This window comes from Theropithecus gelada, chromosome 4 (genome assembly GCF_003255815.1).
Source record: "Theropithecus gelada isolate Dixy chromosome 4, Tgel_1.0, whole genome shotgun sequence".
Taxonomy (NCBI): domain Eukaryota; kingdom Metazoa; phylum Chordata; class Mammalia; order Primates; family Cercopithecidae; genus Theropithecus; species Theropithecus gelada.
Window position 1 is genome coordinate 124,626,144 of NC_037671.1, and position 13,035 is coordinate 124,639,178.

The following is a 13,035-nucleotide window of genomic DNA, read 5'->3' on the forward strand; positions in this document are numbered from 1 at the left end:
CTTCTAGTTTTGCAGGCTAAAAACCATGATGCCACTCTGGATATTACTTTTTTCTCTAGCACTTACTGGCAAATCCTTTTCCATCTAACCTCAAAATACTTCTAAAACCCACCTGTTTCTCCCCACCACTTCTATCACTTCTCACCTGAATAATCATTAATGGCCTCCTACCTGGAAACTCCAAGTCTAACCTTCCTCAGCAACCCTGGGATCCTTCTGTAATGGACGCCGGATCAAGACCCTCAGGGCTTCCAGTCTCAAAGGAAAGCCATCCAGCCCCTCATCTCTGAGTCCACCTCATCTGATCCCCATCTTGCTCTCTCTGCTACGCCCCCACTCACCTCCCTGCTGTCTGCTGTTTCCTCTCCCCAGAGCTCCATCAACCCATGGCAATTCCCTCATCTCCTCTAGTTCTTTGCTTACTGGGCAGCTCCAAGTGAGGCCCCCTCCAATTTGGACAGCTGACATGCACCTGCCCTGACCACACACTTTGGCTTCCACCACTGCTCTGCTCTCATCACCCAACACACCGCAGCATAACCCTCATTGCCTGACTCCGTTGCCAGAGCGGGAGCTTCCTGAGGGCAGGAGTCTTCCTCTTCTATCATTGCTGTACCCCACCCTGGAACAGCCCTGGCAAGTGGCTGACAATCTACACTTACCTGTTAGAATAAATCATGTCTAGGTTTTTCTAAAACCTGGGGTTGTTTTACAACATCAAAGGCATTAACAATGCATAATCAGATTTATGGATCCAATAATTATAAACCATCCATAGTTCATTATTTTTTAACTACAAAATGAAAACATTTATTTTTAAACCCCCAGTCTCATAGTTCAAAAACTATTTACTCACAAACCATAAGTTTTCTCTGGCTTGGGAATGGGATCATCAAAGAAAGAATCTCCTTCCATATCATCTTCATCTGGACAAAGGCCGGCTTTGTCTTTGCCATCTAAAGTTTTGTTGCTTAGAAAAGATCCAATCTTTGTTTCATGGGACAGTAAGTGAAGGCTGCTTTTACTCTTGGGTTCTGACACAGAGACACTTGTATCACTCTGATTGGCCTCATTGTTGGCTTTCTAGAAAGAAAGAGAAAAGGCCTCCTTGGTGAGATAAAACTTTAAGATATTTTAAATAATAAAAGAAGTCGCATGAGCATAAGGAAACCTGTGATTGTGTGTGTGCAACCTCTGTGTGTGTGTGGGGGGGGTGCGGCTCCCAGCAGTGTGAACTGCAGAGCAATGCCATGATTCATCACTCCATCCCTAGGATTCCTAACATGGCAAACTTTCAAAGGTGAAAAAATATTAGAGAAATATATTAATACCATTCCTTTCCTCTTTCCCTAAATGGAAATAGCTTTAGTATACCTATCCCATTTATAAACACTTTCCCATTGAGAAACAATTTCCCATCTCCTCTTCCATATGTCATTGCTTTATAAATTATCTTAAATTAATACATTTTTCAACTTGAAAACAGGAGAGACCATTACTATTAAAGGAGAAAAGAAAGATTACATATGAATGAACCAAGCATTAAAGTAGTCATTCGTAAAAATACCCATTTTCCATCCAGTGCTAAACACAACAGGCATCAAGGTGAAAGACACTGCCTTCAACCACTCAAACATAAACATTTGCTAATTAAAATAATTATCTCAATTCTGACTTCCAGGGCAACTTCCTAACCTTATACTTATTTTGATGTCCATGGACATATATATCTATGTGTGTGTACGTGTATATTTCTCTACGTATCTTAACACAACGTTATAAAAAAAATTCTGAATCATCCTTATCCATGCCCTTGGATATAGAGTGATGTTACCACTTTTCTTTTCTTATTTTCAGGGAGTCCTAACCTTCACGGCTGACTTTCACGCCATTCTTGGTCAGATTTCTTTCTGCCCTTAGACAGGTCTATGTTAACAATAATAATGAAAAAATAAATAATGCTAGTAATAATAAAAAGTAGTAATAATAAAAAGCAGCTAACATTTATGGTGAACATTCAAATGCTTCACCTTATCTCATTTAATCTTCAAAATGGCCCTATGATCTGGAGATAGCTTTATCTCTGTGGATATAAATAAGGAAACACAGAGATAGACATTTATGTCACTTGTCAAAGTCTCCAGTTAGTTAAGTGGTAAGGTCAATATCAAAGTCAAAGCCTGATTCCAGAGGTTAACTCAATATTTATGCTATTCGGCTAAATTACAATGAATTTGTGGGCTTTATGGGTTAAAAATGGCAATTTCCCAAAAATCAGCCTTGTGTACTAAAGAGAGCAGTATTGTGTAAAATACCTGGAGTACTAGAAAAAGCACTCAACTGAAACAAAGAATCTGGAATGTAGTCCAAAATTATTAACTGCATTTTTTTTTTTTCTAAAGAAACAGGGTCTCACTATGTCACCCAGGCTGGTCTTAAAACTCCTGGGCTCAAGCAATCCTCCTGCCACAGTCTCCCAAGTAGCTGAGTTTATGAGATTACAGGCACAAACTACACCCAGTCGTATAATTTTTTTTTTGAGACAGAGTCTCGCTCTGTCACCCAGGCTAGAGTACAGTGGGGCGATCTGGGCTAAATGCGCTAACTGCAACCTCTGCCTGCCATGTTCAAGCAATTCTCCTGCCTCAGCTTCCTAAGTAGCTGGGATTTCAGGCGTGTGCTACTACGCTCGGCTAATTTTTGTATTTTTAGTAGAAATGGGGTTTCGACGTGTTGGCCCGGCTGGTCTCGAACTCCTGACATCAAGTGATTCACTCGCCTTGGCCTCCCAAAGTGCTGGGATTATAGGTATGAGCCGTGAGCCACCGTGCCCGGCCCATATAATCTTAAGTAAATTAATTTCCTAGGCATGAGTTTCCTCAAGAACTGAACTAGATTCGTATTTTTCAGACCAAATTATATCTAGGAGTTAAGAAAGAAGGGATGGATGGCTGAGAAAGAATTAAAGAGTAGTAACTACTGAAGCATGGTGACCAAAGTTTGGGTTAGACATCATCAAACAAGATGCTCTTGAAGGATGGTTTCACTTTTCATATGGGTACAGACAGAATGCATTATGCATGTCTTATGATATACGTTTACATCTTTACACCAGGTAGAGGTCTTGACTAGTTGACAGTAGGCAAGATACATGCTGTGCAAATTTAGTGCCTTCTAGAGAGCTATACATTCCATTTTATTAATATAAATTAATGATTATAAAGAGATGTCTGAAAAAATAAATACCAAGTTATAATTTTAGACAACATATTTTCAAAGAGGCAGAAACTTTCAAAAATTTCCTAACAACTTACTTGATGTTTTCCTGGTATTATCAAATATCGAAAAGTATGTAATTCACACCAGTTGTAATTTCTGATTTTTACATTAATAATGGATTTATTTAAAAGAATATGCATTTGGAAATAAATACCCTGATGTGACATTTAAACATATGTACAATGACAGAGCCTGTGGCCATGACAGATTCCCCTTCTAAACACTCATGAGAAAGTGCCAAAGAATAACTGGCATGAAAGAAACTGAAAAATGTAAATGTAAAGCAACATTATGAGAAACAATAATTATGCTGATTTCCCCAAGAATTCACACTGCCAACGTAACTTAAATCCACATAATGAACTATCTAATATCAAAGCTGAACAACTAATAGGTATCCATGATTATTTTTTGACAGGTTTGACCAATATTCCTGCTATGGACAGAAAGACCAGTTTTAGGAAGACAAGTTTTACAGAGAATTACTATGTTACACAACACATACTTGTAAACATAACATAATTATTTTGTTTTAAAAATATAGTTCTCTTAATCCAGGAAGTAAAAATAAATTCTGAAACAATCTGCTTTGGAACTGCTCTCAAAATCAAGTTCTAAACCACACAGTAACATGTTACTGCTTTATAACTATGGCTCATTTTTGCCAAAAGATCATTACCCAACTAGGTTATTAATGAATTCACTAAACTTAATTCCAAATAAACTTCACTACTTAAAAAATCTACACAAAGAGGAGAAATATTTGTCATCAACACATTTTGCAGATTAAAACCAAAGTACTGAAAACGTTGAGAGTACTTTCAATGGTTCCTCCAAGTATACAGCAGATGTATGCGTGTACACAGATGCTCAAACCACAAAAGGCCTTACCTGATAAACTGTCAAGTGAAAATATCACAAAGTTGAAAATGGGCACTTCATAGACATGATGAAGTGCAAAAACACAACATCCAAAAAATGTTGGACATTCATGACCATGTGGCTGACTGGAAGCCATGGCTCAAGGTCACTGCCGGCCCCGAGAGAGAATCGTACCAGCAATTACTGTCCTGGGAAAAGATCAAAACTCAATGTATGGTATCTACTTAATGTATATCACTTTTGTACCATCATAAAGTCGAAAAAGCATAAATCAAACCGTTGTAACGTTGGGGACCATCTGTATACGTATGTATACCCTGGAATCTGCTTTAAAAACCCTTATCATGAGTTAAGACGAACTTATGTACATTAACTTCAGTTACTTGAGTTTTATATCACCTGGATTTAGCTAAGTTGAAGATTCAAAATGAAGCTAAATAACTAAGGTTAAGTATTGTTTAAAAAACAAGAAATAACGATTTAAAAAATACAAGGCCAGGCATGGCGGCTCACACCTGTAATCCCAGCACTTTGGGAGGCCGAGGCGGGCACGAGGTCAATAGATTGAGACCATCCTGGCCAACATGGTGAAACCCCGTCTCTACTAAAAATACAAAAAAAAAAAAAAAATTAGCTGGGCATGATGGCACACACCTGTATTCCCAGCTACTCAGGAGGCTGAGGCAGGAGAATCGCTTGAACCCAAGAGGCGGAGGCTGCAGTGAGCCGAGATCACACCACTGCACTCCATCCTGGTGACAGAGTGAGACTCCATCTCAAAAAAATAAATCAATAAAAATAAATAAATAAATAAAAAGTATATACACTGGCTGTGCCCGGTGGCTCATGCCTGTAGTCCCAGCACTTTAGGAGGCTGAGGTAGGCAGATCACAAGGTCAGGAAATCCGAAACCATCCTGGCCAACACAGTGAAACCCCGTCTCTACTAAAAATACAAAAATTAGCTGGGTGTGGTGGCACCTGCTGTAATCCCAGCTACTCAGGAGGCTGAGGCAGGAGAATCGCTTGAACCAGGAAGTTGGAGGTTGCAGTGAGCCGCGATTGCACCACTGCACTGCAGCCTGGCAACAGAGAGAGAATTCATCTCAAACACACACACACACACACACACACACACACACACAATCATGGCAATGCCTTAGAATTCATTCTCTGGACAAGCACAGAAGTTATGGGTCAAACTGTATCCCACAAATGAAATACGCTGAAACCCCTAACTCCCAGTACTTCAGACTGTGACCTTATTTGGAAAGTGTCACTGCAGATGTATTTAGTTAAGATGAGCCCATTCAGGAGTAGGGTGGGCCTAGGTCCTAACCCAATGACTGGTATCCTTGTTAGGGGGAAGAGACACAGAGAAACACAGGGAGAAGTCCATGTGAAGGTGGAGGCAAAGACTGCAGTAATCCATCTACAAGCCAAACAGCATGTGAGTCTAGCAGCCACCAGAGCTAGAACAGGAGCCACGCCCCTCCTGGCACCTTGATTTCACATTTTTAAGCCTCTAGAACTGTGACACAATACATGTGTTGTTTTAAGCCACCCAATATTGGTACTTATATTACATCAGCCCTAGGAAACAAATCAACTTATTTATAACAAAAAACTAAAACAAGTTTTGTCTTTTCATAAAAGTGAAGGACCTATTGCACAGCACTACAATGGTCATTAAGTTCTCTTAGCTGGAGCTCAAGACTAATAATAAGCTCTATGGGAAATTACAGTGCAGCCATAAGAAAGCTTTAGTATATATTTAAATTACCCAACAGTACACTCATATAATAAAGAAGCCAATCATTTCTGGACTAACAAAAAGGCAGCACTACAGAAGTTTCACAGTGAAAAACCTTAATTTTTCAGTAGTCAAAAACTGAATCGTATCACCAGACTGTCTTAAGAACCTGAAAAAAAAAAAAAGAATTTTTTCCAAACTGTTCATGTAGGAGAAACATCAGTCAAATAAACACTATGGTGTTGCAAAAGTATTCAAAAAATTAATGCAATACAGTTGTCCCTCAGTACCCAGGACCCCTGCAGACACCAAAGTCTGAGGATGCTCAAGTCCCTCATATAAAATGCTATAGTATTTGCATATAGCCTACACACATCCTCCCATATGCTTTAAATCATCTCTAGATTACTTGTAATACCTAATAAATGTAATGTTATGTAGACAGTTGTATACCATTATTTTAAAATTTGTATTATTATTGGCCAGGTGCGGGACCTCACACCTGTAATCCCAGCACTTTGGGAGGCCAGGGCAGGTGGATCACGAGGTCAGGAGATCGAGACCATCCTGGCTAACACAATGAAACCCCATCTCTACTAAAAATACAAAAAATTAGCCGGGCGTGGTGGTGGGTGCCTGTAGTCCCAGCTACTCTGGAGGCTGAGGCAGGAGAATGGCGTGAACCCGGGAGACAGAGCTGGCAGCCAGCCGAGATCATGCCACTGCCCTCCAGTCTGGGCAACAGAGAGAGACTCCATCTCAAAAACAAAATAAATATAAATAAATAAATAAATAAATAAAATTTGTATTATTAACCATTTTCCATCTACACATGGTTGAATCTGCAGGTGTGAAAACAAAGCATGTGAAACCTGCAGATATGAGGACTGCCTGTATTTAATTCTCTTCCCCACCCATGCCTCTGTCCCCCACCTCCCTCCCTGCCAACGACAGTTTCTGATCCATGACTTACTAATGAATTATTTAGAGAAGTAATTTTACTACAGTTCTAACAGACATATATTTTGAAAGTTTAATTTGCTCACCTAGAAATGTAAATACTGTAAAATTCCAGGACCACAAAACAAACCTTTCTAAAAACTCAACTGCTTCTAGAGAAACTCTATCCTTTCCATCTATAAACAATCTGTAATTCCTACAGATCACAATAGAACCATTTTCTAGCTTTAGGAGTCAGACTTAAAGACGACCCTATAAATAGTTTTTCTACTTTCTACATGCTCAGCCCTCCCACCCTACCCAACCAGCAGCTCATGGAGTTCAGTTAACAAGTGGTGCCAAGATGTCAAGTCTAGAATCTCGAATGGTTAGGATTACAGAGCTGACCAGGCAGAAACGGAAGGGCTAAGTGTGGGAACATTCATGTATCCAAGAATCCATTCATTCAGGATGGTGTGGGAGTGTGATAGGGAATGATAACATCTGGTTTGGAAAATCCTGAGGTTGAGTGCCAAAGATACAAAAACATATGCCCCAAAACCTACATGTGATGTGAAAAAGCATCTCAATACATATGAGTTTTAAAACACCTGAAAACTGGGCCAGGCATGGTGGCTCATGCCTGTAATCCCAGCACTTTGGGAGGCTGAGGCAGGAGCATCACTTGAGACCCACAGTTGAGGATCAGAATGCGCAACCAGAGCAAGACCCCTGCCTCTACATAAAAACATTTTTTTAAAAATTAGCCAGGTGTGCTGGCATGCACCTGTTGTCCTAGCTACCCAAGAGGCTGAAGTGGGCACTTGACCCCAGGAGGACAAGACTGTGGTGAGCCATGATCACACCAATGCACTCCAGCCTAGGCAACAGAGTGAGACCTTGTCTCTAAAAAGAAAAAGACACCTGAAAACTATTTGTCAGAAGAAAGGATGATCTTCCATATTACATTTAGTATAATGATAAAGAGCAACTAATTCTAAATATTAAAAATAAAAAAATATAAATCTTACTCAACATTTCCAAATGGTAAAAACCTAAGCTAGTAGGGCCTATCAAAAGTCTGTTATAATTTTCTGATACTTATTTTTTTTTTTTCAAACAATTAGGATGTTTGGTACAACTAAATGGTATACAATGAGATAAATTATCACAGATGATACTTTGGAAGTCAACAAGTGTTAATATATATTTCAAAATTATTAATTCATTTAAAAATTGCCCTCCCATTTCATATTTATACTCCTTATATGCCAAATCTTTTATCTGTAACCTTTATTTTTATCTTTATTGTCTCTCAGCAACAACAAAAATAAGAACTTCAGTTTTGCCCAAGTTACATCAGTTCAAAAACCCTACAAATCAATTCTAACTGTACATATTAATGATTTTTTAAAGTTTATTTATAATATGAATATAGCTTCCCTGAAGAAAGTGCCCAGGGTCTCTGAATGAACCACTAGTACTTGCCCCCTCCTGCATTCGAAAGCAACTGGACACATGCGACACTCCTGATCAGTGCTCCAGAGTTCCGGGAGCAGCGGTACCCTTGGCCTTCCTGCATTGCATGCCCAGTTCACGAATGCAGGACAGGCGGGGCTCCCACAATGGCTTTGCACACCTTGGGAGGCGCCACTCACCTACCATGTGGATGGCTCCATCTGGAGTCTTGCTGTGTACAGCCTCAACCACATGCAACATAGCATCTGGATAATTAAGATGTTGAGAATGTTAAGGCTGCTAGGAACTTACTGCATGCTACAAGGCAAAGCAGAAAGGCAGGGGAACAAAGAGCTAAGGGCTTACCCATATAAGTAAGGCTGGCAATGGGCTACACAGGCTACAATACAGACTTCTCACAAGGCAGTTCAGAAACCAGATCAGAAATGTACAGGGAAAAAGATTTCCAAGTAATTGAGGAAGCATCCTGGCCTTCAGGAACGTAACAATGAAATAGAAGAGACCCAAATTACAGACTAAATCCTGGGATATGGGCCCATCTAGGTTCTTCAGTCCCCTCTCAAGTCAGGGCACATACTACACTCTGCCCAAAATACAGCAAAAGCAAAAGTCTGGCCCATCACAGTTATATCACATCACACAAAGTGAAAACCACATCTCTTAATACGCCTAGGCTCTATGTATAAACTTCTTGAAAATGTTTAAGTTGTTTAAAACCCACAACAGCAATAAGATTATAAACGCTTAATACTATAAAATATGCTTTTAAATTTTAGAAAAGTCCAAGAAATTGATTTTTAAAATCTATTAAGAAGTTTTATATCTTACTTATGTCTCATCTCTCCAATTAAACTATAAACTCCTTAAGTGAGAACTGTTACATGTGTTGCCCAAAGCACTGACACACAATAACTTTCACTATGTAAATGTTAAAAAAAAAAAACAACTTAATCATTATTTTAGAGCATCTTCTTGTTTAATAACGCATAAAGAACAGTGTGAACAAAGAGAATACAATAGTAGGAATTTACCTTTGAAACTACTAGAACTAAAGCCAGCTAACACAACAGGTGGAATTTTTAAAAAGCTTTAATTTTGAAGATTTTCAACTTAGTGAAAATATCTATACATAACCGAAGTTCAACATAGGACTAATGAATCTCACAGAACTGAAAATTAAGCATTTTGTCTTATCCTAAGTAGATGTAAAAACTGTACTGATAATGTTTCTAAAACTTCTAATATTTAAATTTCATAAGCAGCTAATCTACCAGATTAGTCAATTTTTGCGATCTTTAGGGGAGGAGGAAAAAGCAGCCAAGGCCTTGGTGGTATGCAGCACTGGCCCCCAGCAGTCTACTGTGAGCAGGGGCCCTGAATAAAGGGTCACGAAAGTGCAATTGTCTGAAAAATGACAGAACACAAAAATGTCTTGGAGGAAATAAGTTTAATTTTTAATTTATCAATGAGAACTTATCCAAAAAATAGTTTGATGTTCTATTTTCCTCAGATAAAAATCAATGTTAAAAATATGTGTTTAATCATCCATTCAAAAGAAAAATCCATATTTTCAACTCTTTTTTAATTGCCAACAAAACAGGAATTTTCAAAGTAAAACTGAGAGCATGGTTTTAAGATTCGACAGTATGATTTTCACCTGGATAAAAGCTGACAGTGAAATTTACTTTTTATTTCATGCCATCCTTACTGTTTTGTGTTTTTAGACAGAGTCTCACTCCGTCACCCATGCTAGAGTGCAATGGCACGATTTCAGCTCACTAAACCTCGCTTCCTAGGTTAAAGCGATTCTCCTGCCTCAGCCTTCCGAGTAGCTGGGATTACAGGCATGTGCCACCACCACCGGCTAATTTTTGTATTTTAGTAGAGGCGGGGTTTCACCAAGTTGGCCAGGATGGTCTCGAACTCCTGACCTTAAGTGATCCGCCCGCCTTGGCCTCCCAAAGTGCTGGGATTACAGGCGTTAGCCACCGTGCCCAGCCTCAAGTGACATTTCATAAGAAAACTGAGAACCCAACCTGACAGGAGCCCAGCACTCCAGGAGGCCCCAGAGTTGAGACCTGATGCCCACAGGCTGCTTTTCTCCTCTGCCCTCATGCGTGTTACCTTGTCACCAGCCTTCTGCCCGCTTGTCTTCTTCTTACCTTGTCCTTTATACCTTGGTATCTGAGCATGAGAATAAAATGAGATTTTACCACAAAATAGAAATCTTTAAAAATAAATTAACTCATTACCAAACAAAGATGCCTATTGAAAAATGTCTCAGAAGTGCAACATCTAGTCAATATGTTCTGTGAGGCCTGCTTTTTTGGTCCTTTCTTAACTCTATTCCTAAAGTGATCTACCTCATGTTTACTGTTTCCAATAGTTACTAGGTCAAACACAGATACTGTAGCCTCCACCCGCTCAGCTTCTACTGGGTGGAGAATCACCTCTTTCATGCTACATTTTAGCAGCATACTAAATAAGCCTCACTTGAGTTCCTAGGAAACTTCCTTGAAGACTTGTCCTGACCTCATCAGATCTTTCTCAGGAGCACACAAAGCTGGTTCCTAAAGGTTGGGTGGACGCTACTCTTGGAGAGTTTCTAGCATTCCCCATGGGCCCTCAAGGCTGATTAGGTGCCAGGAGGAGGTAGCTAGCAAGAAGAGGGTAGGGAAAGTACTGGATCCCAAATCCAGGTCCTTTAGTACTACAGAAATTGCATTTTACGTGTCAAAATAAGGGTTTATCTTTGAACAGATGCAACCCTACACAAGGACTATCTAGGGTATTTCTGAAGAGGGTTTATGAGGCCAACTGAGAAATGGGGACTCAACTAGAATAACGGAATGGCAGCAGGAGAAGCAGAGACAGCTGTTAGGACAAACGCTGTTCTCTAAAGCAGCCTCAGGACAGTCCCCGCTTCTCTGGAAAAACTCACAGCATCATTTCCTGACTGACCTAAAACACTGAGATTCTCATTTTAATTCTTAGATCTTAAAATGTATGTAGAGAGAATAAGAGTACGTAAAACAGACTTTAATATTTTACCCAGAAGACATACCCTATATGTAGAAGGTTAGGATTGCTAATTTGCTTTAAACACAGTAATAATTTGCTAAAAAGAGCTTCCAAATAGTCAAATGCTATAGGTACTGATAAGTATTTTGGAATATTCATTAATTTTAATTTTTCTAAAGCCAGATATTTTCATGAAAAGTAAAGCTTACTTACATAGGCTGTTTTATTTGCAATTAATTTAAAGAAATTTTAAAAACTTACTCATGACCTTATTCTGTCTTTGGGGTTATAGCTTCCTATGAGCATTTAGGAAAAAAAAAATTTAAAAAAATGCCTTCCCTACACAAACTAGAAATCTCAGAAGGAGCAACTATAAACAATACAATAGTTGTTCCCTTGGTTAGAAATAAAGTATAAAATTCCTTTAGTTTTCCAAACTTAAATAAAAGGAGCAACAACATCAAAGAACAAGCAAAAAATAACAGCAATCGTTCAGCAATGTTCTGTGCCTAGACATTTAAAAAAGAAAGGAATCTTGTAGTATAATCACTACGTTCTGGAATTTCATCTATTTAAAAAGATGCAACTATATCTGAGAGTTGATCCACCACCATAAACCCACATGGGGGCCTCATCTTTTGGAATGGATTCCACAGCATCACTCTGTTCTTATGGGATGAAAATCAAAGGGAAAGTCAAAGAATACAAACCTGACCTGTCATGGACTGCAGGTTTGTGTAGTCCACAAACTGCTAGCTCCTATGTTGAAATCCTAACCCTCGATGTGATGGTATCAGAAGGTGGAGCCTTTGAGGGGTGAGCAGATCATGAGGGTGAAGCCTTTGTGAATGGGATTAGGGCCTTGACCCCAGAGAGCTCTCTCACCCTCTTTCCACCACATGAGGACACAACGAGAAGGCAGCTCTCTGCAACCTAGAAGAGGGACCTCACCAGACCTAACCACAGTGATGCCGTGATCTTGGACTTCCAGCCTCCAGAACTGTGAGAAAAAATGTGTTGTTTGTAAGCTGCCCAATCTATGGTACTTGGCAGCCTGAACAGACTAAGACAGACCCAAACCTATCCTTTGATAAGACCGCCTGGGACTACCAATTCAAGCTATACTCTTGAGAAAACAAATTTCCTGACAATCATCTTTCTATCCATTCCTACATATCCTGGATCTTAAATTCAAAGTGTACAGCTCATTTTTTTTCTTTATGCTTAACCTCTGAAATCAAGTCTTACTTTTAACAACTCATAAACACACAAACAGATGCACACATGCATACACACATAAATGTAACCAAAGTACATACATTTTCTTAGAAATTCTATCAAAACAGCCCATGTATATTAAAAACCATCATGATTTACAATTCTGAATCTCATCACCCATCTAGAAGTCTAAAATATTCATTCAATATTATATCCTGTAATACATATTCCTAGCTTAATATTCTCAAGCTAGGAATTTATAAATGAAAAGTAAGTAAATCCCCTTGTTAATAGGAGAAAAATGTCCAAAGTACCAAATAAATCCAAATATTCTGATTCTGTTACTTACCAGCACATTCCTTTCTATGATACAAATGTCAAACCACCAACAACAAAGCCAAAAAAAAAATTTTTTTAATGTATACTTAATGGGAAAAAAGCATCTTCAAGAAACTAAAGAGCTCA

General features: G+C 39.0%; 1 protein-coding gene across 3 annotated transcripts in view; it reads right to left on the minus strand.

Annotated features, from left to right (window-relative positions):
* FGFR1OP (FGFR1 oncogene partner) overlaps positions 1-13,035 on the minus strand; it is a 44,212-nt gene that overhangs the window by 18,254 nt on the left and 12,923 nt on the right. For 2 of the 3 annotated variants that reach the window (XM_025383612.1, XM_025383611.1), the window contains one exon: positions 857-1,083. In XM_025383612.1, coding sequence (XP_025239397.1) covers positions 857-1,083 — 227 coding nt within the window. Of the gene's footprint in view, positions 1-856; positions 1,084-10,455; positions 10,516-13,035 lie in introns of all 3 variants that reach the window. The other variant, XM_025383610.1, reaches the window with a different exon arrangement.